A 27,613-nucleotide genomic window follows, 5' to 3' on the forward strand; every position below is an offset into this window, starting at 1 on the left:
TGCAGGTTCAGTTCAGATCTGGCAACAAACTCACCCACCATGTTCTTGTGGGCGAGCCTGTCTGAGGTACAGGATACAAAACTGCCTTCTCTGCACGACTCTTACAAAGCTGGAAGAATGGATTTGGCCTGATGAAGCGTAAAGCCTTTAAAGTAAGAGGCTTTACGCTCAAAACAGCTCAATACTAGCATTGGTTCTCAACCAAACCTCACGGCTGCAATAATGCATTTAACTCCATCATCCATCGCTCCAAACACCACCGCTCTATACGTTTCCAGTGCACCATTATTTTCCAACATTGCAGTGCTAATTGCTCAAACATGGAAAGTTGTGACATTAAGGAAGTTCATCCTCTTGCAAAGTTGTACCAGAATTGTCACAACACACTGTTTGTTCTGTGCTACCTCTATTTGATGCCACAGTGGGGTTTGTTTGGTTTCTGCAATCGGGTTTTGTTTTGGGGCACTGAATGGTTGCAGAAATATGCCATGTCATTGTTCTCTGGATCCAGGAACAGTATGTGAGCACAAAATGGGAAAGAGAACATAATAGTTCCCATTGTGCAACAACAAACTGTCACACCAAAGAAAGCCTGCAGTATTAGTATGTAAAAGTTAAGGATCGACTCCAAATATTGGAAAGTTTGGTAGTGGAGAGAAGAGGTGATAAACCGGAAATAGAGACTTAAAAAATCGCCTGCAGGTGAGCTGGGATGCTTCTCCAGATTGAATGAAAGAGTAAACATCTTCACCTGCTAAAGAGCTGGTGGCTCTATCTCTTTCTTTTAAGGTCCAGATTGTGACCTGAACCTTGTGTTTAGTCTGTATTCAGACTGCCGTCCACCGGACATTTCTGTTTCAAACCAAAGTTTGTAAATAAAAACAGATGACTAAAGATCTCTTTAGTCATTGGCCAGGAACTATGAGGGCGGGGCAAAGCAACGAGAGAAAGAATAATGAAAGTCCTCCACTTTACAATCCTTTTTAAGATAGTTCACTTATTAAAACTTTAAATATCGCTGACCAATTTTGAACGTCCATATCAATGTCAGGTATGACACTTTTTACTTGCTGCTTTGGTACGGCGGACGCATGCTGCAAGGCGGTTACTGAGGAGACGACAGCTAAGGCGGTACGCTGATAAGTGGTTATGACATCTAAATTGTCAGGAAAACAGCAAGAAACAATGTATATCACTTTAAAAGTTATTTTAATGAGTCTGCATTCATCTGACGAAATTCCAAAGAGTTGCTGTGTCTCATTGTCATGGTTACTACCGTCCTACTCTGTTCACATCTAGTAATGCCCAGCTATGGTGGGCGCTTTGGTCCAGTTGTTCTGCCGAGAGCACAGAGCCAGTTCAGATAGAGAAAAACCACAGCTCAGTCCGATAAGAAACAAATCGAGACCACCTTGAAAGATGGGTCAGAGAGGGGACCTTCTTCAAGTGAATTCAGACTTAAAATGTGTTTACTTTAAGCGAAGCAAATGTTTGTAGTCTGAATACACCCTGAAAGAGAAACTAACCAAAAAATTAATAAATAAATTGACAAGCGGGACTTTTTTTCTTAGTGGATTTTTTGCCTTCTCAGTACTTCCTATTGAGCTAATACTTCCCCAGCTGGACATGTGTTGACACTACATTCTATTTTGTAATTATTATTATTATTTTAAATCTCTGTGTCAAATAAACCCAGAAAATTAGCGTAAACATTTTTTTCTTTTGGATGTTCTTCACCAACTTAAATCAAGTCTGCTGGACATCCCAGTCAAAACCTTCTTTACAGCTGTTTTAATTTTTCTGTTATTATATATTTTTCCACATTTTGAATATAAAGGCATCCTATTAGTAAGTATCTTCTCATATAACTATTAAATAAAACTCTTTAAAATATTTTCCAAAATGTCAAACAATTAATTTTTGTACTCAGTTTGGATGTTTTTTTTTTTGTATTTTTTTGCATCAGGATCAAACCAAAGCTGCAAATGAAATGGCTTCATAAACATCACAGTGGAAGAGCAGGAACAGACGTGACCTGCCTGACAGCAATACTGAATATGAGAATTTCAGAGTAAGAGTTAGAGTTGTCTGTCTTCAGTGTGAGCAAAAAACAGAAAAAAACCCACTAATGTTCAGCCAAATCAATGCAGGGCAAAAAAAAAGGGGTGGGGGTGGGGTGGAGAACATCCAGTCAGGTGGGTGGGGGGAGAAGAAATTAGAACAGTAACACATATCCACTCAAATAATATGATTTAACAACATTGCACTGGCCAGAATGAGGGTTGAATGGTTGAACAAAACTCTCGACTATGGTCTACTGTGTATTACTGGAATGATGCAATTATATGAATCATTAATTCAAGCAGATCAGTGGCTGGAGGAGATATAAATTAAGGATTAAACGCTTTTTCTTTCATGTTTTTAAGTGCAAAAACCAGTGAAACAATAAAGGAATCAAAAGTGAGCAGCATGTCGTTTCTGCTTACCTGGTAAACTGGGTCATCCGCTTCATCTTCAAGGATGGTCTGTGTTGGAAGAAGAATAGTGGACTGACTACGTTTTTCAAGCCTCATTAGAAAATAAGAAGCAAATATGTTCATTTTTGCCCTGGTACAAGAGCAAATTTTACTGCGGAATGAATATAAATCGAATGTGTTTCCTCAGCCAATTAACCGCCGGCGGAATAACAATGAACCTCTTAGCGAGAAAAGCAAAAGCTCAGAGTCGGACCTGGTAAACGGCCTGCTCACAGTGTTTGTCCTTCTGCGCCTTCTTCTCCATCTCCTCTCTCTGTTTAATGTCATAGATGAGTGTGAAGAGGTCGCGCAGGTCGAGGATGAGAGGCTCCGCCTGGATGAGAGGAGAAGAAAAAGCGAAAAAGGAAGCAGTTTTTTTTAAAATTTCCCAACTATAAGTAGTGAGCTCGGACGTTTCCGTTCATTCTGTGTCTTTGGCCATTAATAATTAAAAGGTAGAATCTTCAAAGACTTTTGAAAGGAATATCAGTGAAAAGTTTCTCATATTTTGTAATAGTACTCTAAGTTACCTCCTATGCTCTTATGACCAGTAGTGTGTGTTTGCAAGAGTAGGGCGATACGATGTATATATCATGATACAATGTGTGTATCGCGATACATCTTGGGTGTCACTCATTCTCATCTTGACTATATGCGTTCTTACATACTGCAGCGATATTGGCACAGAGTTTTGGTTTGGTACCCATTCCAAACACAAAACTTAGTAGCATGTCTCATAACAACAAAAACTGCAAGGCTGACTGAACATTTAGCATTTAACACAAGTGAATTCTGGCGAGATCTTGTTGTCTTGTTGTGTTTTGGTGTTGTTTTGGCTGCCGCTGCTGCTGCGGCGGGGGTCTTGGGGTGGGGATGACTGGGTACTCTCCCTCTTTCTTTTTACATTCATCTTTCTTACACCCCTACTTGTGAATAATAATAAGATACTAACAGTGTTGAGATTTTAGAGCAAAAAGTCACTTTTTTCTTTAAAATGCCAGGCATTTCAGGTGGTTATAGTGGAGGAAATAAATATTTGCTGATTTGTAGGTTTGTCCATTAAAAAAGAAATTGACAGTTTGTCATCCAAAATTTTGTTTAAAGCATAATGTAATATAAATTTATTTGGATTTCATTGACGGAAATAAGTATGTGAACCCTCTTACTGGAAAGACTTAGTACTTTGTAGCAGAATCCTTCTTAGCAGGACAGTGCTCAGAAGTTTCTTGTGGTTGATGGGCAGGTTTCTGCACTTATCAGGAGGAATTTTGCCCCACTCTTCTTTACAAATGACTTGATTTGGTGGCTGTTGCTAGGCAGTTTCAGCTCTCTCCATAGGTCTTCTGATTGGCTGGGCTCCATGACTTTGATATGCTTCTTATGTTTTGGGTCATTATCCTTTTGGAAGACCCATTCACCGCCCATTCTAAACCTTCTGGTGAACATAAGGAGGATCTCACAAAGGATTTGACGGTACACAGCTCTGTCCATCTTCCTATCCACAATGTAAAGTAGCCCTGTGCAGAAAAAAACACCCCCAATGCATAATGCTTCCACCTCCATGCTTGACAGTTTGGGTGGTGTTCTTGAGTTGCTTAAGAGCTCAATTTTGGCATAATCTTAAAACACCTTCTTCTCTAAATCACTCTCTAAATCATGAAGGTGTTCACCGGCAGACTTCAGGCGGGTCCGCACACGTACCCTCTTCAGTGGAGTTACTTTGCGAGCACTGCAAGATGTTAAAACATTGCGGCGTAAAGGACTGTATTTTCTACGGTTTCTTTGGTTACTGTGTTTCCAGCTGCTTTGAGATCATCAACTAACTCCTGGCGTGTTGATTTTAGGCCTATTTCTCACTGTTATCACGATCATGGAAACCCCACCAGGTGAGATCTGGTTTGGAACCCCAGACCTAAAGGTGGATTGATGGTCATATTCTTGTTTTTTGGCACATTTGCACTAACAGTTGTTTTTCTTCACCCCCAGCTTCTTGCTGATCGTTTTGAAGTCTATTCTTGTATTATGCAGATCTACAATCTTCTTCCCTTAAATCCACTAAAAGATCTTTCTAGTCTTTCCCTTGTTGGAGAGTTTGGAGTCTGACTGATTCTGTGGACAGGTGTCTTTTCTACAGATAAATGTATAACAATTCTTAAAGTTGTTGTCTTGTAATTTTCTATCTTTAACTGTTCAAAATAACCTACCATTTAAATGACAGACTGTCAAATTTTTAAGTGGGCCAAAGAGATCAGATAATAATTTCCTGCACTGAATCACAAGTCGAAATGTCAGCTCAGTTCCTCACTACCTAGAAATGGAAGAACAGATACTTACACAGAGTTATTCTCAAACCAACAAGAAATGTGTTTATTTCTACATTTATTTTGAATGTAGAACGCACAAACTCTTCGCTGCACAATTTAGCTCAACTTGAAACATCAAGCTGAAGCTTTAACTCCAAAGCTAAGCACATCAATATTACCAAAGTAAAAGATATCATTTGGACATTTGAAGTGAGCATAAGGACTGGAATCAGACAGGCAGTTTATAAAGTAGAACAAAGATAATGGGAAAGCACTTACAGACTGCGAGGTCTTGATGGCCACAAACCTGTGGTGGCCCTCCTTTCCGCAGACGTAGCCAAAAGCCCGGTGGTCCCTGGTGTCCTTGGCAATGTAGCTGATCTCGTGGACTGAGTGATGATGCAAAAGCACCTGCATGCAAGACAGATTGAGGTGGTGGAATCAAAAGAGTGAGCTGCGGCAAAGGAAAAATCTACATTTCTGATAGTTTGCCATTTTATTATGCATGTGTTTGTTAACACAATGCAGTGCTTTACACTGAGTTGACAAGCAAAGTAGGTCAAACCCGCTTTAAACATCTTTGCATATTGTTGAGCCAAATGCAATCAACCAACATGGAGTGAAACTGAAAGAGAAATGTTCAAATCCCCACTAAGCAGCCTGTCACTGACACTATAGCTGCTGCACAACAGCAGCAGCAGCATCGCCTGCCATTGAAGACATAATCCATCCAGATACTTGTTGTGTCCTGGTTTGCTACATCAGAAAGGAAATAATGAAATTAGACCCACAAATCCCTACTCCTTAAATACACTTCACGATGTGCAAAGACTTGGTGACAGAAAACATGCATCCAGTCAGCCCCACCTGCTGCTCGGCTATTAGCAGAAGCTAAAACATCAGGGAGGAGCTTTCCTATGAATTTTTGTGTATCTTAGGCGAGGGCCGTCACTGGTAATGACTCAGATTAATGTTAAATACTAAACTAATATGACTCCTCAGTTCAGCAGGGAATCGCGTCAGCTTTACATAAAGGATGATTTTCCTGTGAGTGCTCGGCGCAGCCTGCACCTCAACAACTGCCGGGATATTAGGAGTGGAGGGTTATTTACCGCCAGTAATCAGTAAATAAAATGAGGAGCATTAGGGGGCATGATTTCCAAAACAACTAATGAGCTTGTCAAAAGCTGGTTGAGCTTTGGCGGGAGGCTTAATGCTCATGACAGGGGAAACATGGCCATCACTAGGAGGAGATTAAATCAAAGGAGTGTCTTTTTTTTATTTTTTTTTGGGAGGAGGGGGTGGCGCTCGGTGGTCGCCCGAGAGTTGGCAGCCGAGGGACAATGCTGCTGCATTATTATCACTTTAAGGCTAACGATGGCCGAGGTGGAGCCGTGGTGTAATTAGCATTAGCGGCAATGATCATTAAGGGGTGGAACTGAGCAGTAATTAGCGCTCTGATGAGCAGAGCGGGCCTATCCAGCCGGGGACGAGGGGAGAGGCGAACCTCTCAATCATCAACAAGCCTCAGAGCTTGCTGCAGGGACGAAGGTCCCACCAAGAGAGGGGCCTCATATAAACATTGCTCATGTTAGCTGATTAGGACAGACGGGTCGAGCAGTCAGGTCCTTCAGCATCACTTAAACAAACTGGATGAATGTCAGACCGTTTGACTGGGAGGAAAGCATCCAATTTTATTCACTTGTCTGGTCAAATTTTCTATATATGTGCATATATAAATATATGACGCTGCATTAACACCACCCTCGAAAACGTGCGTTCAAGTAGTCACTTCCGATGAAGAGTTTATATATACGCACTTAAATGCGTGTTTCAGGTTTCCGCGTTCAAAACTCTTAAATTCACACGTTGCTTCGGGCTCTATGTACAACGCGCCGCCATTGAATGCGCAGTGAGAGTGAAACCAGGTCAAACCAGGTCCCAACCAGGAACTCAGATTTGGTTGTGACATCTGGATGGCATCTTTTTTAGTTCACAGAAGTGCCGACCGTTTGAAAAGCGATCATAAAGGAGAAATAATAATTGTGTTTTGTGGCCGTCTGGAATTATACGACACCAAGTCTTTCATATATCGGAATGGAGCTGTGAAAGAAAAACCCTGGAGCAAGATTCACGAGATTTGTACTGCTTCGACATGTTGGACAAAACCTTTTCCAACTGTAGGTGGCGGACAAAGTGACAGAAAAGAAAGAAAAGGAAAAAAGAAGGGAAAAAAAGGAAAAAACAGAAGAAAAAAAGCGAATAAAAAAATAATTAAAAATAAGGAATAAAGGAACCCTCCCATGCTAAATGTTAAGGAGTGGGTACAAAAATGAGTGTCCAAAAAGTTGTCAATCAATTAGTTTTAATAAATCAGTTTTTCAAAATAAAATTGATTGGTTGATTAAATGCGGGTCCAAGAATCAGCATTTAGCGCGTTATTGAACACACTTGGTGGATCCATTGCTTAAAGGGTTACTGCACATCACTATGCAGGCTTATGGTTAGCATGTTCTTGATTTAAATAAACCCTTCATTTTTCATGATTAAATAGGACAATTTCCAACATTATTCAAATTATAAAGTGGAACAAAACTGAAAAAGGTATTACTTAGACTATCAGATTTAAGGTGAGGCTCAAAGGTTTATAAAAGCTTTAGGTTTGATGCTTCAGATATGTAAATGTTAAAAAGAAGCACATCATGCACCAGAAACGGGTTTATGATCCTCAGACTGTTGGTGGGATGCTTGTCAAAAATATATACAGTGTGTTCTTCACTTTAAGTGCAGATTATGCAAATTTTAATCCACCAGCGGGAACTACATCAAAAACAACATCACACTGGTTGGGTTTAGGTTGAATACCAAATGTGGAAATAAGAGCGTACATGATTTAGGCAGCTGGCAGACAGAAAGTACTTGTTGATCAAAGTCGTTTTTTAGATTCGGTTTGATTTGCGCTTTAATTGTTTTAATACTTTTGATCAAATAATTACACATTTGAAATTTATTTTTATTTTTCATTTTTTATGGGCTTTGCTCTTATTTTGTTAAAAGAAAAGTTCTTTTGTTGTTGGTTTTTTTTTTAGTTTTTTTTAATTGAATTTAGCTTTAATTTAATTTTTTATTGCAATTATTTATTATCAAAAGTTAAATAAAGGGTGTGAAGTAGTTTTTATTGATCCTTTGCTTCTGTCATTTTACAAAACAATATCTTTCTTCTGACATTTAATGTGTTTGTTTTTATATCAAATTGTTGGAGAAAATTACCATTTGAATATGTTTTCTGTCCATGAGATTTTCTGGGAAGCCTTTTACCTTTTTCCATCTAAACAAGCTTTAAACCCAAAAATTTGTCTGAACAAACATTTGAAACTTTTATTCACAGTTTGATACTAGTTACCAAGATGTTCTAGCTTACCTTGAAGGACTTTTCAAACACGTTAGACTGTAAAAGTTGAAAAAATGCTCATCTGTTTCACAAACAAGCTTTGAAATCATATTAAATAAGTAAACATGAGTGATTAAAGTGGTCGGATGGGTCACAGTTCCTTCAAAAATCTTTAGAGCAATCAACTGGCACAGAAGTTGGCATTTATTCTGTCGCTGCTTCCTGCAGCTGTGGCTTCGAAGGTGGACTGATGCGACCTTCAAATGCGTGATGTCACAAGGTGGCCTGCGGCCTGACATTCTACTCACCCCCGATCTTTCACAGTAAATCTTGATCCCCCCAAATGAGACCGTCAAGAAGACTCTCTGCTTGTGTTCCCCCTTGGAACGTGCAGAGGAAGCCATTCCCTGCAGGAGATTAAAGGAGAACGACGTGAGGAGATGAAAGGATATGAGCTTGGCATGGAAGACTTGGTAATGCACAGATGTCTTCCCGCTCATGTGAGATTGACAGCTGCAGATTGTTGGTGAGGAAGAGTGTGACAGGAGTTATATAAGGCATGATTGCAGCTTTTCTTGGGGTGAAAACTCATTTTAGTTCCTCATATGTAGGTCTGTTGCATCACTGTGACAAAACACAAGTGGTAAGTAACAACAGTAACAACAATGGAGGTGAGATTTGCTGACAGAAGGAAGCGCGCTGACGACCGACCAGCTTACTCCAGCAGCTTCAGAGTGCTGACTGGACAGCCGTTCCAGCCTTTGAAGTGCGCTCTTCCCATAGATCTCAGCAGCTTCTTTCTCCTTGCCCTGATAAAGAAAACAATTAAAATGTTCCCGTGTTCAATTTGACGCGACCTGCTCGCTTGACATGTCTTTTATGGAAGAAATGCCTGGGAGACGAAAGAAAAAGTGAAGATAAAAGGACGACAGGGAGACTATCTCTGATAAAACTGCAGGCTCAGTTCAGATAACAAGTGGTAATAGACTTTATGGCGTTTTATGATTCTTTTTTTGGACTCCATGTTTTAGCAAAGTTCAATCAAAAATAAAGCTTTACATTCACAAATATGGACGTTTTGGAGCTACTGAAATGAAAAAAAAAAATAGAAGACATGTCGTAAAGGCCGTGTCAAACAGCCACAACGTGCATTTTACACATTTTCTGCTAATGAAATTTCGGTCTTTCTGCACAAACGTTGATGTGTGCAGATGTCCGTTGAGGATTTCAGCCGAGAGATCTTTACGTGAATTCGGCTTTGAGCTGTTCAGAATTTTTGGTTGGTTGACAAATGTGCAGTTTACGCATATTTACGTAGTTTATACTTAATTGTTACATCCATTTAACACAATTGGGCATAATTTTTGCAAGACGCATGCACAAGTGCTTTCCATGACTGTTCCACGTATGTCTAACGGACTTTTCATGCATGTGCCACGGATGTATTACTTTTATATCGCGTATAGACGGCGTGCATGTCACGTTAAACTGATGTAATTGATGCACTAATTTTCGGCTAGATTTGGCTTTCACGTTAAATTACTTGTCCTTTGCGCGGTTTATTTGTACTTCTTCCGTGGTTTAAAGTGATTCATTTGAGGTACATCTGTGAAAATTTCACTTTTTTCACTTTTTTTCACGTTTATACAAGTTTCAGTAATTTTCATCTGTGCAATACGCACAAGTTGTACGTAGATGCTGTGTGACATGGCCTTGAGAAGGAGCTGCACAAAAAGAAACAGACACAGTAAAGAAGTGAATCGACTCGGGCTGAGAGTCGATGGACGCTGTCAATCAGGCATCTGCTTTTCTGGTTTATGGATCAGTCCGATGAGAGGCAGCTCAATAGAGACCCTCTTCTCCCCCTCTGTCCAAACAGCAGCGGGCCTGTTTACACTTCTGCTGACAGACTGCTGAAATGTTAAGCACCCAGAAGTCATTTCTTTCTAGAAATGTTAGAAAAGCCCAGTTTAGTCGCAGACTAGTTTACTGCATATGATATAGTAGAAACTATGTTTTTTACGAGTTGTCATCATTGACTGTACATGAGAACTGGACTGAGTGACTCCTCCCCACTGTGGTTCCAAACAGGAAGTACCTGCCCAGAAAGCCAAAATAGACTTCTATTAAGAAATAAACAGCTTTTACTCAGTCATTATATTTGTCAGGATAACAATTGTTGCTTTGCTACCTTTATTGAACATTTTTTCTTGTTAATTCTAATATTTGCCATCATGTCTTTTTTATTAGTGCAAGTTATTCAAGTTATAAACTGAACAATCAGATGCCTCAATAAATGTAGGTGGTTTCACGTTTAAAATGGTTGATCGACAAATACTCCAGAGTCTGCTTCCAAGTGGTGGAGGTGTGGACGTCCTGAGTGGTGAGAGTGGTTGCCACAGAAACTTTGACCCAGACTGATTCAGACCAATCACTGCTTACTGATGTCATTTGGTTCCAACATGGCAGCGTTTGAATAGCAAAAATATGGCGACTGGATTTACTTCATTTGGAAGTCAGCCACTTTAAATGGGTGACGTCACGCTCAATCCAGTTCTGATAGACAGTCAGTGCTCAGAACACATAACAGCAGCACAAAGGGATAACACTACACGTCTTCCAGTTCAAGTTCCTCAACAAAAGGAGTGAAAAACTTTACATGGATCCATCTAGAAAACCTGATAAAATACAATTCTTTTTAGTGGTAAATACTTATGTAGTGCTTTTCTACCTTCCTTGAAGGCCTTAAGTGCCTATCAGTCACAGTCCCATTCACACACTGATGGCGGCTCCGCTGCCGATCACTGGCACCAACCTGTAACCACCAGGAGCAATGTGGGGTTCAGCGTCTTGCCCAGAGACACTTTGACACATGGGCGGGCAAGGCGGGAACCAAACTTGCGATGTTCTGATCAGGGGTACACCACTCTACCACTTCACCATGGCTGCCTGTGGTCCCCATAGTGATTTTTGTTTTTATTGCACTAACGGTCACTATTTATCACCTCCTGGAGACATTCTCTCGTGTCCACTTCCAGCGTTCTCTGTAAAGAGTCCTGCATCGATAGTCAATCATGAACTTCAGTGGAGTGGGTCAATATTGCTCCAAAATGTTACTTTGATGGTTATAATCGAACAAACAAACTCCCAAAGAAAAAAAAAAAAAAGTTAACCTTTTCACCTAAAATACCTACTAGTGGTCCCTCACCACAGGATGTCAACCGCCAGCAATGGTGTCTGGTATAGAGGAGGACGCGGCCCCCCTTATTTGATGGAAGACACTAATAAGCAATTACGTAAGCTGTGAATGCAAGGAATACAATAACAACCACAGGTGACAACAATTTCCAAAAATACTACTATGTAAATAAAGACAAAAAGAGGTTTTTGGGAGAGGATTCAAAGCCCCTCCAGGGCCTTCGTGACCTTCCCTTCGGGCGTGGTGCTATTAGGTATAAACGTGCAACACATGTCTTCGAACATAACGCACACATCCCCTTTTCAGCCAGGAGCATGTCCAACGTCATCCTGTTCTGCACAGCCATGAGGGATGTGGGCGCCAGCTGCTCTGAGACACCTGCAAGGGTGACAGTAGCCAATCTAAGCACGTTGTAGACGTTGTACCCCAGCCAGGCAGGCTCAAATCGGAATTGAAGGAAGCTGAGCTGACGCGCACATAGTAGAGTTGGATGCCACCATATTTGTAGGCAGTTAGGGCGAGACAGGGTCTGTATGTAAATGTACGCCTGCACAGATGAATGTAAACACTGGAGCTAAAGCTACGGTGTAAGAGGGTTAACAAGGTAACAAATTGGAACCCTTAACTGATGTGAATTTTAAAAAGAATAAAATCATTTTTTCCTCATTTTAAGCTCATCTTGCACACTAAAACTTCATTTTGTACTGGAGACCGGCTAAAGTTGTGGAATTTCTGCTTCTGGCTAATGATATCTGGGCGCCATCTTCGCTGCAGCGAGGTCCGACTCGGCTGTCATGACTACATTATAAAAATGTTTCTCCACGTTGTACTGCATAACACCTCATTTCCATGCGTTTATAATAAGCACGTTTATACAAATGGATTTTTAAAGTCCGACATATCCGTCTTAAATTTGTGCGTTTTCAAAGCCTTCTCTTTTAATTATGAATGTGCCATTTTTAGCCAAAATCCATTCGTGGCTTGTCTAATTTTCTACGTTACACTTTCAAGCTTTGTCATATTTTTGTTTACTCCTGATTCACAAAGTTTGAATAAAAAAGTTCTCCAAAATGCAATTTTAGCTCAATTGTCTTTATATATGTCCTCCATAATCAGAAATATGCCACAAGAACAAGTTGACACCATTTTAAAAGGAGTGGGTCTTTAAACGATGCAAGATATACAATCTGGGCCTTTTATCTTTTTATAGGAACGTTTGCGGAAGAAAGACTCAGGCAGTTTATCAGCCCTCAAGAATATCAGTTCATCCACAATTGCAGGGATGTAGACTGCTTCCTGCTTCACCTGCCACTGTAGGGCTTAATTTGACCTAATTCACTTAGAAGATGTTGCAAAGAGTGCTGGCTATAGTGTTATCTGGGTCACATTATCGCAGCATGCATATGTGCCACAAGTGCAGCATCGTGGACCTTGTTGTAAATATAGCAGGCAGTGAGTGACATGAGAAAAAACACAAGGGGGGGGGGGGGGGTAACACTAATTGGGGGGAACTGGAGAGGGGATTGAAAAGGTTTTTCTGGAAATAAAAGCAGAAAAACGAAATGATAGAAGAAGCTGGGCTTGATATGTGGTGGATTTTGTTGAATTTTCTGTCTTGTGTGACTAATAAAGTGTCTGTCTCGTTGTGCGACGAGCAGCTCCAGGCTTTCATTTGCTCTATCTGATCACTTGAGTCACACAGGAGAGGACAGCTCCCGTGACTCACTCGGAAGACAATGCAGTCATGGCCGAGCATGTCTTTTCCAAATGAAAAGGAAGCTCAGTGGTGTCCCTGCAGACGCACCAAGACACACAAACAAACAAGCAAACACACACACACACACAAGTCTGCACCTTCAGCTTCATCATGGAGTCCTGGCACAGCTTGTCCCCACGCGCCGCCGTCACCTCATCAATCCCGATCAACTTGGCCTTGTAGCGCACACCATCTCCGCGGAAACGCTTGATAAGCCCCGCCTCAGTGCGGTCCTGACCTGAAAGGAGGATGAGAAGAGAAATTAGGAAGAAAGCAATAGCAGGCTGCTATCCAGATCCCATTCTCTTGGATGAATATCCAGGGAATGATGCAGAACAAGAGGCGAAGACAGAAAGGAAATCAAACTCAAAAGGGCAACAAAAGTTGGAAAACGATTGTTGGAAATGAGCAGGAATCTTGAAGTCACTGCCGCCGTCTATTACTGAGAACAGAGGGGCATCCGGGAACAAAAGCCTGGTCAGGAGGTTTTGGGGTGGCTGAGCCAGCTGGTGGGCTTGCTCGTCTGTTACACCCATGCCCTTCTTTCCCATGGGTGCTGTTGGTGGTGACAAACCAGCTTGAATGGCTGCTATTGAGACGAATCCTCTCGCTTCGGTGATTACCCTCAATCCACCGAAGCCCTCCCTGTTTGATGGATTGTAGTGCGAAGGTGGTAGAAGGGGTATGTGTGTGTGCATGTGTGTGTTCAAGGCCTCAGGCACCCCCCCCCCCCCCCCCCCCCTTGCCTATTACTGATTATTCTGTCTATGCAGTCGCGGTGACATCTCCTTGACACTGACACCTTTCTCATTTGGTCTCGGCTCCGACTCTGACATACAGTTTTGGTTGTGTGGATGCCAGCCTCCAGCAATATCTCCTGCGTCTAAAATGTATATCAACCGTTCCTGGCCTGTGTGCGCTGCGTTGCTGGCAGCACACGGGCTCCTGTCGCATTTACACAAAGAGACAGCAGGATTTCGAATCAAGGTTACCAGCACCTTGGAGAATTTAACAGTTTCCAGGGCCCTTCCTCACTCAAATCTAGGTCAGGAGACCGACCAATTCATCAGTAAGCAGCACACTTAGGAGGCTGGGTAAGGTAGAACATCCCTAACGGACTAATACATAAAGCACCAAAATCAGCACACAAACATTATTCCAACCCATTCAAAAACTCAATTGATCCTTCCCTTCCACGAAAAAATGAGTAAAATTAGAAAAGATCAAATTAAGGGGCTTGTGCAAATGAGAAAAAAAATGTAAGTGCTTGTCTCTGCTGTGCAACCCTCTCACTTATTCATGAGGGCTGTATTCTCTAAAGTGGGGGAAGGACTAAAGTACAGATGCTAAAGTCATTAAAGTCTCGAAGCAAGTGAATGTCAAATCTGGGTCTCATTCAGGCTGGTTTCTTTTACCAGTGGATAATGAGCCTTATACAGTGAACTGCGGAGCCACTTGCTGGCTCTAAGCGAGCTGGTGTACTCACAGAGCAGACATGCAGAAACACTGCACAAAATGACAAACATGCTTAAAGACCCAGCAGGACACAAAGGGCGTGCTGCTGTGATCATTATTCCGTTCAAACCAACCCTACTATATACAGTCTGCTCGGGCGGTATTATGTATTCTGCCCTGATCTTCCTGACTCATACGCTAATGTAAAATGCATGCTGCTCCAGATGCATTTTAAACACAATCGCTCCAATTGAGTGCAACTCTCTCAGATGAGCTCAAACCAGATGTTCTGTGCCATTTGTTCCTTTACATACAGCACGCCATTTCCCCCATGAAGCACTTCAGGAGAGATTTAGAGGTTCACGATTCAAATTAAAGTCATAGAAAAAAAGGAAAAAGAAAGAAGAAAAAACGAGGGCTTACGTATGAATTCAGACTTGATTCAGTGGCATAACTCTTCCGCTACGTGCTCTGGGTTTAGATCAAGATGAGTGTGCTGTATTTGAAAACTAAAGAGCTGTGGGGCATGCCGTTTCATGTTGTGACACACTGTAGCAAAGAGGCGAGGAAGAAAAAGGTGTTTGTGTGACAGGATGTGACTTATTCCTCTGGTTTCCTAGATTTATGTTGACCGAAAGTTGAATGGCCTTTTTTTTGGCCCCAAAAGCCTGAAAGTCATTGTTTTTTATACAGCAGGTTGCCTAAATTATTGCAACATGCAAGAAAAGTGCTTTAAGGTACACATGTCCAGGGACGTTGTGTGTCCTCCTTTTGAAACCTTTATCCCTTTTTCTAACTTAAATCATACAAATCAAATTTTTAATTAAGATCCAGGATGTGTGTTTTTTTCCCTCCCCGTCTTGTAGGTTACAAGACCCAGCCACAGAGAAAGCGCTTCATCTCGCTCCATATTGTTTCGGGGGTTTACCTCCTGTGCACAGAGTTGATTCAGTCTCTCTGCCACGCAAAAATGGGGACAGTGAATGCGCAGATGGCAACAGATGGAGAGTCAGAAGTGCCCCTCCAGATATGAGGGGTTGGCAACAAGAAACTTTTTGTTGAGGATTTGAGCACGGAGGCAGCTTAACCTTTGAACGTTCCTGAGAGTGTGTCTTTGTGTCATTATCTCCCATCTGCCAACATCTCCTTTTACACACACATATACACGCATATATGTATATATATATATATATATATATATATATATATATAATAAAAATATTAGCTTAAAAATTGAAGGCCACAGCTTTTTACTGCCCCCTCTTGCCCCCCCATAGTTCCACACCTGCAAAAATAAGACACTCAATATGAAGCAGTGTTTTATTCCACTGTAAACCCCGTCTCCAAATATGGACCCAATGGGCCCCCTATCATCACTCGGGTCTTTTTACTCTCTTTTTATATCATTCAGTGTGTCTCTTTCCTTATTTTAATTGCTGGTGTCCCTGACCTAACGTTCCTGTGTCAGTCTCTTTCCTGTCCTCTCAACCCCCAACTGGTCGAGGCAGATGGCCATCTTCCCTTCCAGAGTCTGTCTCTGGGAGTCTTCTTGTGAAAAGGACGCCTTTTTTCTTCCACTGACGCCTGTCGCTTCGCGCAAGCTCAGAATGGGGGGAGTCCAGATCAAAGGTTAAGGTGGCTTTCCCATCCCCTCTAAAGCCAGCAGGATATAAATACGTTTGCGCTGAACTGAACCGAGTGTCTGTAGAGCTGGTCTGACAATTTGGAGGATTAAAAGCATCAAATAATTCCTATTAGAAGTGGGCTTTTAGTTGGTTCTGTTTGGGCTTCAATTAGCAAAAATTCGGTCTTGTCTTTTTTAACGCAGTTCAAAACTATTTAATATTGGATTTGATACCAACCAGGCAAACATCCTAACCTAACTGTTTTATTTATATAGTGAATTAATTATGTGTTAACCCATTTAAATGCTCAGTTCAGTTTCTTTGGATCTCTTTCCAGCTTTTTTTTTAACCAGACAAATCCCTTTAACTTCCAGGCTGAAGCTCTTTCGATAAAAAAATTGATCTGAGCCAGGTGCAGTTTACCAAAAATTCAATGAGAACTTATTGCCTGCTTATATACTAGTCCAACTTGTCTGTCCCACTTTTTGGTTCAGAAAGTGTTCCGTCACATCATTTCATGCCAGTTTGGCAACAACTAAACGACAAAAAAAAAACAACTTTAAATCAATTTTATATTTTTTGCCAAATCCTTCAAGAGTTTTGTCACTCTGAGGTCTCTAAAAATACGAAACAAGGCTAAAAAATATTTTAAAGCACATTGATATCATTTGAATTTTAAATTCAAAACAAATTTGTTGTCACAGTCTGCTTCTTTTGTTTCAGCAAAACGTTTCTGGAAGCTGAAGCTACGTTTTTACCACCTTTGGCAGCACGTTTTCAACTGTATAAATCCACATTTAGCACTTTCAAGCTCTCAAATAAGTTTCCAGGATGAGCTTTGACCAATCAGGGACTTAGACTTGGTGGTGACGTATGGATGGCATCGCTTTTAACTCTTGTGCTATCTTAGATGACCCCCCCATTGCACTGACGTGTTCTCCCTACCATGACAAAGGTGGATAAAGGTGGAAAGATTTCATGTAATCCATGGACACCAGTGAAGATCACAAATCATTTAAGAAAAAAGGTTCAGCGCACTGTCTAGTGGGTCTAGATGACCCAACTCCCAACGTTAAAGTGCCTAGGATAGCACAAGGGTTACTTCACGGCAGTGCTAACCGTTTGAATATTGATCATGAAGGAGAAATTAATAATCATGGTTCGTGTCCGAAATTATATGGAACCAAGTCTTTCATCTGTAGGAATAGAGCTGGAAAAGAAAATACCTGGAGTAAGATTTGGGAAATTTGCACTGCCTCGACATTTTCACACCAAGCCTCTTCCAGGCTGATGTGCTAATAGTTAGTAAAAGAAGATGGAGAAGCCCCTCCCTACTCCTCTAGTGTGAACACCATATTGAAAAGCATGTTCACGAATGCGTGTTTAGTGTTACATTCCTGTTGTGAACATAGCATTAGGCTAGAACAAACACCTAATACTCCCCACTTCAAAGGGCCCATAGCATGCTAATTTTAAGCTTTGCAGAGTAAACTATATCCATATTTATGATAATATATTACTTATGGCACACTAAAGAATGATTTTTTAGTTAATTATGAGTTATTTTACCTGCTAATTTTCCTACCCGAAAGTAAGACGACTTGATTGATCTCTGAGACACCGCCATTCGCTCCTTGTTAGTCCCACCCATTTCATGACGTCAACATAGAACCGGGCCCACCAGCGTGTCTTAGTTTTGCCCACGAAAACAAACAACATCCACATTTTTTGCAAAGATGGATGTGCATATAGTGCATATAAAAGAAAAGCGTTTTAGCCAATCATTGCTAGCTTGTGGAGAAAGTGGGTGTGTGTGTCAGCCTGGGGACGGAGCTGGAAGCGGAGAGTCTTCCTGGAAGGGGCTGTTCCCCACTGAGTAATGTCACAATGTGAGAACTCACTCGTTTTTGTTGGATAGGGAGGGGCTGGGGCTCAGAGCGCAGGGTTTTAGGGGAATACGCAGGAATGCGTGACTATATCCAAAAACCGCTTCGGGGTTGTTCTTTAGTGAGGAATTAACATTATAATCCTCTTGAAAGCTCAGAAAAGTTGATTTTGCATCATATAGGTCCTTTTAACTTGAAATAATATCATTGGGAGTCATTCTACAGGACCCTGACACAATGCATGCATGTGAACCTCTCATGCATGAACACCACTTACAGTTTCACCTTAAGCTTGGAGACCAGTCCAGTCCTGAAGTAACAGCAGCACAGTCAGTGCAAAGACTCCATGTTTAAAAGCCGCTTCTCATCCACTTTCCTTCAATATCAATCTTTCCTTCACTCCTTGTCTACCTTTTCCAAATGAATTATTTCCTCTGCACAGACCAGCAGCGAGCAACAGTTGCTATGGAAATAGAGTAAAGTCATGCATGCAAACACAATTCTGAGGATGGATGGTAGGAGGCTTTAGCTCTACGTGACAGACTTTGCTGCAGTTGGGTTTGATTTTTTTCTCCCCAAGTATTTGTAAAAGAAAGAAATCCAACGGTGAAGTAAAGCTATCACTATCTGTATGCATGTTAAAAAACAGAGGAATGTGTTTTTATCGATTAAGGAGAAGGGAGAAATCTATCAGGTCACTGTCGGAAAATTGTGTAAAATACATGAACGCTACGTTCGCTATGTGTGACAAACTTTTTCAGTAAATGTAGACCATGATTGCCCCACATTGGTACAGCTGCTTCTCTACCATTGATCGTCTTGTTGATACAAATTTGATCAAATGTGCTTCTATTGAGCTGCATCAATAAGTTTTCCCTAAAACATGAAGGTACCCCATTCCAGAAGGAAAAAGCTATTGAAGTGTTCTTGTCTGATGTTGACACCAGTGATTCCACATTAGTCTAGAGAAAACGAATAATTTTTTTTTTTAATTTGGAGAAGTTTTATAATAAATCATTACTCATGTAACAAAGGGATTTTTTTTAAGCCATGAGAAAGGTTCAGAGTAAAAACAAAACAGTTGCTCAGAAATTCAGCTTCTAAGTGCTCTGGGCAGAGCTGAATTCAAGGGCCACAAGCTGAGATTCTTGCTTAAAACATATTTAGTTAGTATTTGGTGTGATGTTGTCTGAGCTGCTAAAAATCCTCCATGCAAAATTTTGTCTTAACAATCTTAGGAAAAATGTAACATTCATATATTCCCTGTTCAATCCAAGATATTGTTTTTAATCTTTTAAATATTATATTTTTAAACAAAAAAAGCACTATTCAAAAGTTTAATGTTAATTTCAAACAGGAAACATGTATTGAAGATAAACTCTTGTGGTTTTTTAATGGTCCAAAAACCTTTTTTTACCCTCAGTTTTTGTTTTATTATCTTCTCAAAATGAAAATATGTGTAATGCATTACATATTAGATCTTTCCTCTGATTTTCTTTTCAAATAAAAATAAACATGAGTTATTGCTCATATTGAGTTAGAGTAATTGTTAAAACACTTTTGCTCCAGGGTACAAATTGCAGAAGACATAAAGAAACAAAGCAGACACTATGTCTTTTTTATAAAAATCAAATTCTAAACTCTCCTAGAGTGCAGTAAAAAAAAACATACATTTGTGAAGGATTGTAATTTGAATTATTACACTTTCTGTTACTTTTAAACTTTTCAATTTCATGATATGACACTGATTAAACCAATGAGCCTTTGTATGTGTAAGGCTATGTGCTAAAGAATGTGTTATATGAAGATGAGATGTGAGACATTACTGTGACATTGGAGTTTTAATTGACATTACAGCAAGATCGTGTCACCTGATATAAAAGGACCAATCAGACAATGGATGTAACTTTTTACTTTTTTATTTTTTTTGTAATTTTTTGTCAGGTCTCAATGATTTTGCCTCCTGCTCTGGACGCTGAATTTTGCTTCATCGATTACAAAAAATATAACAAAATTGTTGATCATTCCTCGTCTTTTCGAAGCTGTTTCAAACTGTCCAGTCTTGGATTTGAAAACAACTGGGCTAAAATTCTAACCTGTTATATTTATATAGTTAAAAAAAAGTTAGGTGTTAACCCATTTAAACTCTTAGTTTCTTTGAATCTCATTCTATTTCTTCCTACAAGATAAAAACTTTTCAGCTTCCAGGCTGAAGCGCTTTCAATGACAAATTTGATTGCAGCTAAATGCAGTTCACCGACTAACCACTTAGCATTTACCCATCTGCTTGGACGAATATTCGCCAGGCGTTATTCGCCAGCGTTTTTCGCCACGTTTTTTGTGTTCACACCCAGGCGATTTTCGCTGACGATGAGCCGAGCGAACATGCAATTTCATTCCCTGACATTAGATGGCGCTTTATGTAAAACAGAAATACTCCTGTACACAAGGTGGCGCTGTGCAACTTTACGCTTCTTAAAGTCGCTTTTCACTCAGAAGGAGAGAGCAAGTATTTACGCGCTTGTCAGAATCATACAAAGAAAACATGAATATTTCAAGCACCAGGTTCGGGGATATTTTAGAATGTCCGTCATTATTTCTTCGCGGCTGTGTAGATGCAACTCGGCGTCTATCTTCTTCGCTGGTATGTGTGCTCAGCAAGGCAGTTTTGTGTTTGAGCGCCCCCAAGTTGTGTTTTACTGTAACTTCAGAAGCTCCAGACACGTTTGCAAAAGCGCCATTCTCATTGGTCGAATAGATTTCAACGCGACGCGTCAAAAAAACAAAACAAACCCGAGGCGTTTTTTTTTTTTGACGCGTGGCGTTTTTTCGCGTCGGTGTGCACACTCTCATTGGTGCCCTTTGTTTAGTCACGAGGCGTTAAACGTCGGCGAAAATCGCGCACGAAATTCGTCCCGGTGTTTGTTTCACTTTTTTGCTCAGAAAGACAAGAGTTCTGTGACATCATAACCCACCAAAATAGCATTTCCCCTCAGTGGTTACTGTTTCACACAGGTGGTTTGTTTTGAGTGGTTTGAGATTTTTATGCAGGATGCCCTTCCTCACACAGACCTGTTTTATCCGGGGGGGAGACTGGCAGTGTGCAGACTTGAGCCTTCTAGGGGTTAGAAAATTCGGCAGTGGCGCAAAAGGCCCTCTGGTATAGGAACCCCGGTTTTCCGAGTTCAAGCCAACTGAGCCATCCACCTTAGGCCATGATGGCGACGGATGAGCTAAAAAAAAAAACTTTAACCTCTTAAGATCCGAGAAAATACTTGAGTTAACTACAGGGTCCCTGTTAAACACCAGATTTGCACCGCTCTAATAAAATGAGATAAAATAACTCAAAATGTGATATTCATGGATTAGACACCAAGTCTAAAGAGGTTAAATCAGGTTTACAAAAATTTTTGAGTCACATATTTACATAGGTTTTGCTTTCAGTTGGTTTATTTGTTTTCACTATATTATTTTTATTTAAGTGAACATTTCTTGACCCCGAAAATTAGTGTGAAGGCTAAAAGGCTATTCATTTTAAACGATAAAGCTACTCGAAAACACCAGATAACCTTGCCCACAACACTCATTGCTAAACTTTATTTAGTGATGTTGTTTTTTAAGCTTGTTTTCATATCGATTATCCTCAGACGGCATAAAAAGATAGGCTCAGTGTTTTGAAAGGAGCCTTTTTCATGGTTTTGGTACAACCTTTCTAGATTTTACTGCCACATTAGCCTTCCTAAAAGCCTTCATGGGGTTGTCTTAAACTTTGAAGTCAATTATACATGCCTGTCTAAACTATCCCTCTTTGCAAGATTGCAAATTTGTTGAACCTTCCTTGAAATGTGGTTTTTGGGGACTCAAAAGCAGGAGACAAGAAACACATGTGACAGAAACTGCATGTTTAATTAATACACTCAAGTAGGGCTTTAACCACTCAAACCAGAAGTAAAATTTTAGAAACTACACAAGAATCAGCTGAGACATTTCAGGACGGGGCAAAAAACAAAAACAAAAAATGTGACGAGAGGGAACTGAGGAAGGATTAAAAAACAAGATTACCACTTCGTCAAATTCACAATTGTGTACGAGTGTGTACCAAGCCTCCACGTGCACAATAAACATTCCACGCACACATCTCAATCACCACAAGCGTGCAATGAACGTTCCAAAAGGACTGAACTGTGCTGTTACCACATTAGATTAGATTATATCAGATTTGCTTTATCGTCGTTGTCGGTTGTACAATGACAAGCATCACCATTACAGTGCAAGAATAGCAAGGAACAACGAAATGTAATGTCAAACAAACAGATCAGTATATACAAATGTCCAAATATGAACTGTAATGAAGAATGTCCGAAATTATTGTGAGAAATTTCGTACAAAATTTGTGTGTAAACATGTCATGTGCAAGAGGTAGCAATGAGGTAGAGTGTTGACGCTGTGGACCATAGTAAGTGGACAGATTAGATAGCTGAAATTTGAATTTAGGCAGGAGCGGAGCTACAGGGGGATCATTTCACTTAACGCAATGGCCTTCCACTCTGGCGGTCTTATTGACTACCCTTCCAAAGTCTTCTGCCCCTGTTCCGTTCCCAATATGAAATGTTTTAGCTCCTCCACTAAATTTAGCTAACATCTTTAGTGGCAGTGAATGTGGCTATTTGAAGAAATGTTGGATGACAAATTACTCAACAAGGTTTTTGTGGTGTTTCTTTGATGACAGAATCTTGTTTGCCCTGATTTTGACTTATAAGGTGATAACATTTGGGCTTAGATTGTTATTTATGGCAGCTTGATTAATGGCTGACTTTGAAATCACTTAAACCCAGTTAGTCTGGCAGTGGCTGGTTGAAGTCCTGGTTCCAGGAGTATTTGGCCCACTTTCCTTAACTTCCTGTAAAGTTTGTGACCCTAAATGCTCCAGGGCTCCTTACAAGAGGATCTGTTGATCTGTGTTCCAGGGCTGCACACTATGAGGAAAACTTGCGATGTGTCATTTTAGTGATCAATATTGCGATGATGGTATGACTTGCGAAACATTCACAAATAAATCACTGCAACAGTTTTACTTAATGAAAGTCAACATACCTGTAAGTATACTCCTAAAGACCCATGCCTAAATAGGAGGCAGGCATCTAATATGAAAGGGCTGCATTCAATTTGTCAAAGACACTAAGGGGTTCATCCGATTGATCTGAGATATGAAGGGCTCCACTTGATTGGTCAAAGACGTGACTGGCAGGAGATTTTTTATGTATTTATAAATGTTTAAATATCCCTATTAGCCTTACTGTTCAACAACATTGTCATAATACCGGTATATATAATGCTGAAATGGTAAAGATATCACAATAAAAGTGTATAATCGGTCCCATAGTTCATTATTATTTTACTGTACCCTAATGTTTTGTTTCATCATTTGAAAATTTTTGAAAACCTAGTTGTCTTGATCTTTAACTGAATGGTCTACGACTTTATATTAATATCCAACATGATTAAAAATGAATATTTTAAAACGCTGTTTTGAAATAACAAAGAGGTTTTTGAAGCAACATGAAATATATGTAATAATATTATGGCTAATTTAAAATCTGTGTGCAGGTTTTTCATAATTTCACGATCTTTTTGTATATTTATATGAAATTAATTGGTTGATTTTGTAATGGCAAAACAATTTGGGCTCCATAAAACCATGAAACCCCACCAATTGCACTCGCTGCTTCCTTCCCATTTTAATATAAGTGGCACTTTATCTAAATATGTCATCATCTTGATCCTTGACTGTGTCCTTGACCAAAAAGCTGGTTCAGAACACCCCTGGTTGGCATGCATTTCTGCTCCCCAATTTCCATTTATATGGATCTAAATAACATCCCCACTGATAGCCACAATGGTCTCAGCAGCACGTGATTAACATGTTAAAGTTGGGGGGCTGATAGTATGTGCTGATAGCCTCCACTCATGAGCCGTCTGGCGGCGCAGTAACCGCCTCTCATGGTGCACTCCCCCCTCCACTTAACTCAAATCGATGGGCCCTCCTTGAGCCGGGTCATTTATCAGAGCGATCCGACAGAGCCAGTGAAACAGCCATGGAGGACCTGGCCCTGTGGCCTCGTAACGGCCAGCCAGCTGAAGCCAGATTTACTGGACTTGCCGGAGTAGCTCAATTCATGGACGGAGAGCGGATGGGGAAAGGGACAGAATGGAGAGGAGAAGAGCAAACGCCAAAGCTTCCACTTTATTGCTCACTTCTTCCATCCTCTCAGTTAATCCCACTCACAACTCCTCTGTGTTCATTTCACTCCTCTCATCCAATTCGGTCCCAATTCAATCTCCCGGTGGACGGTCTGAGAGCGCCTCGTCCTGCTACAGCACTTTTGCTGTTCATCAAAGCGACAGGCTGTGAATTAGCCTGTCCATAACACCTAAATTATGGCACAACCAAACCCTGAGGTTACACGGAGTAGCTGTTACGGCTGTGAGAAAAAAAAAAAAACCTAACAGCTTAATTGATTCAGAGGAGCTTTTCTTGGGTTGCCTCAAGTCATGTAGCCCCGTCCAAAAAAAAAGGCATGGAGTAATGATCGCTGTCTGACAAACATTTAAAAAATATGAAAGATATAAGAAATAGCTGTTATGCTACGTTCACACCTGTCATGTGACATTTAGCTTACGGTGTTTACACTGGCGTTCATGTCCACCGTCTACAGTTGGAAGAGCGGGTGCAAATCGTGCAAATTGTGCTCCAGGCTTTTTTTTCACAGCTCTATTCTGATATTAGAAAGATGTGTCGTGTAATTCCGGCACAACCCGCAACTATTAATCTCTCCTCCATGATAAATTTTCCAACAGTTGGTACTCATCCATTCATCACTACCAAATCAGAGTCCTTCACTGCTCAATTGGTGAAACCTTTATACGTGGTTCCCAAAAATGGTCGTAAAAACTTGTGCAGTGACGCGTGAACACAAAAGTTTTGAACACAGAAGCCCTAAATGTGCATATATGCAAGTTTACATAGACTTTACCTACACACAGCCTGTAAAGCCACACGCGGGTTCATGAACGCGCCTCCAGTCGGTGCTGTTCACACAACGGACAAGGAGGTTGCGGCAGGGAGGGGCTTCTTCTTTTGTTTTTTCTACTGTTACTAGCGCTTGTCCACCTCCTACAGAGGGATGAGGCTTGATGTGAACTGTTGAAGCGGTGCAAATCCCGCAAACTTGCCCCAGGCTTTTTCTTTCACTGCTCTATTCCGATTTATGAACAACTTGGTGTCATAAAATTCCGGACGGGAAAAAAAGCAAATTTGTTTAGTTCTCCTTCCTGATCATATTTGCAAATGGTTAGGACTGCCGTGTTCCGTGTACACTATCAAATCTGAGTCCCGCATTGGTCACAGTTCAGTGAGAACTTAAACGGTGGTCGAGGCAGCCGGTGAGTAGGCACTTTCATTGGAAGTGGTCACTTGAACGCAGAGGATGGTGTGAACTTAGTATCAGATTGACAAACTCGTCAACACCATAACACTTGAATATTTTACAGAATCCCATAATGCATTGCAATGTTGAGATGTGATCAAACTGGACGTACCTTTGATCCTCCTGGACTCCTTGCGTTGGCTGGTTTTTACACCTGACTGGAGCTCGGCCTCTGCTGACATCCTCCTCTGCCTCTTCACAGCAGATCCCACATGGGTAAACAGCGAATTAGCTAATCCTCCAAGCTCCCACTGTCCTCCTCCTCCTCCTCCCAGAGACTCCTGGGGTTCTCACAGTCGCTCTTTGAAAATCAAAACCTTCAAATCCATGCCGACAACGGTTCGAGGTCTCCTCGGTAAATGAAGATCCAACATTAATAACTACGTTCTGTCACGTCGGCGCATGGTGCTCGGGTAAACAAAATATTCAAATGTGAGCTGAGCGAGCCTTTCGAGTGCAGCTTCAGATCAGATCTGACATCCTCTAGAGCGTACCTGAGTTCTGTCTGTGAAGGTCAAGTATCACATGGTCCACTGTTGCTCTTTTCTGAAGGTTCACCTATTGCTCAGGAGTATGCCCCTCAGGGGGAAATTTGCAACACAGATGGAATCAAATATTGTTCTTCAGAGTAGGTCACAAGTGGGTATTATTCTTTGGCAGGGTACTTCAGATGCAGTTTGACAGCCCATCGCAGGTAGCATCTCAGAGCTCTGTAAAGGAAGAAGACAGTGTTCAGCTGGTTAAAAATTCAAATCTCCTCACTCAGATATTGCAGCAGTTAATGCACGTGTAAAGTGGTAGCCATTCATTTAACAAATAAACAAAGATGTTGTGTTTTCTGGATCATCAGACCTTTATGAGGGTGCATCCAAAGCCTTAACGCCCAACCTCGAAGACCTCCAGTGAAATATTTAACACTCATGGTGTATGTGGTGCTTGCGAGTAAATACAGAAGGGCGAAGCATGACCTGTGCTTCTGTGCGTGCAGAGCACATTTTCAGAAGATGGATTTTTAATACTTCAAGCAAACAGCATGAGAGGAGGGGAAGTAGCAGAGAGCCATGAATGACAGGCTGTTTGAAAGCAAACTGTGGTGGGAATCCAAGCACAGTCGCCCACAAACTAAAACCCGCACCCACCACCACTTCCCAACATTGTGCTTAAATGCCCTTGAATCATCCGCTGCAAACACAGACGCAGAGCCAAGCTGGCATGGTGGCTGGCGCTGCTTGTGTTGGCAAGAAGAGGCACCATTGTTGGAGAAACAGGCCTTTGGCCTGCTCGGCCCCCCGAAACAGAGCCGCCACACAACCAGCACCGGGCAAATATTATCCCGCGTGACAATGTGAACGCGTATGGAGACACGGTGACAACACAAATCTGGTTGTTCTCTTTTATTCTCACCGTTCAAACAATCCTTTCACCTTCTGTTGCTGGCTTTTGTTTTGGAAGGGCCTTCATTTGTTTGGCACTCTCAGCTTTATCTTTCAAAAAGAAAAAGGGTTCTCTACTGACAAACCTGCACTCTGTGTTCAGAAGAATGGATTTACATGTGTAGCAAAACAAGTATTGTTCTTATTTTCATGTTCTGTGGACATTCTTTGTAATAATAAAACACCAGCCCCCTGCTGAATAAAAAGAACTCAGATCTACAGCTCCAGAATTTGCCCAGTGGGACTTGAAGTTGAAGTGGAAAAAAAACGTTCTGCTTATGCTGTAATTCAATCTTATCCTCAGTTGTGACTAAGCATGTTGTGTTCGGCTTTTAGTATGAGGCTTTAATAAAAAGAAGTTGCTTCAAGAAAAAATGTGAATAATGTTTTGTTTTTATTGATGCGTCTCAAAAGAATCTCCGTTTGATAATCATGGTTGCAGAGAAAACTTCAAGGACTCTGTTAAATAATCTGTTTTGGCTGTCAAACCACAAGTTCTGCTTTATTTTCTGGGAAAAGCAAATGTATTTACCTATTGGGGGTATTTTGATTTAAACCTAAC

At 40.9% G+C, this 27,613-nt stretch overlaps 1 protein-coding gene across 2 annotated transcripts in view; it reads right to left on the reverse strand.

Annotated features, from left to right (window-relative positions):
• LOC101172441 (disabled homolog 1) overlaps nucleotides 1-27,613 on the reverse strand; it is a 63,451-nt gene that overhangs the window by 12,724 nt on the left and 23,114 nt on the right. For both annotated transcript variants that reach the window (XM_011486466.3, XM_011486465.3), the window contains exons 2-7: nucleotides 25,731-26,328; nucleotides 13,264-13,403; nucleotides 8,519-8,617; nucleotides 5,099-5,230; nucleotides 2,731-2,850; nucleotides 2,487-2,525 (exon numbers count right to left, since the gene is read on the reverse strand). In XM_011486466.3, coding sequence (XP_011484768.1) covers nucleotides 2,487-2,525; nucleotides 2,731-2,850; nucleotides 5,099-5,230; nucleotides 8,519-8,617; nucleotides 13,264-13,403; nucleotides 25,731-25,800 — 600 coding nt within the window. In that variant the 5' untranslated portion in view covers nucleotides 25,801-26,328. The remainder of the gene's footprint in view (nucleotides 1-2,486; nucleotides 2,526-2,730; nucleotides 2,851-5,098; nucleotides 5,231-8,518; nucleotides 8,618-13,263; nucleotides 13,404-25,730; nucleotides 26,329-27,613) is intronic.

This window comes from Oryzias latipes, chromosome 17 (assembly GCF_002234675.1).
Source record: "Oryzias latipes chromosome 17, ASM223467v1".
Taxonomy (NCBI): Eukaryota; Metazoa; Chordata; class Actinopteri; order Beloniformes; family Adrianichthyidae; genus Oryzias; species Oryzias latipes.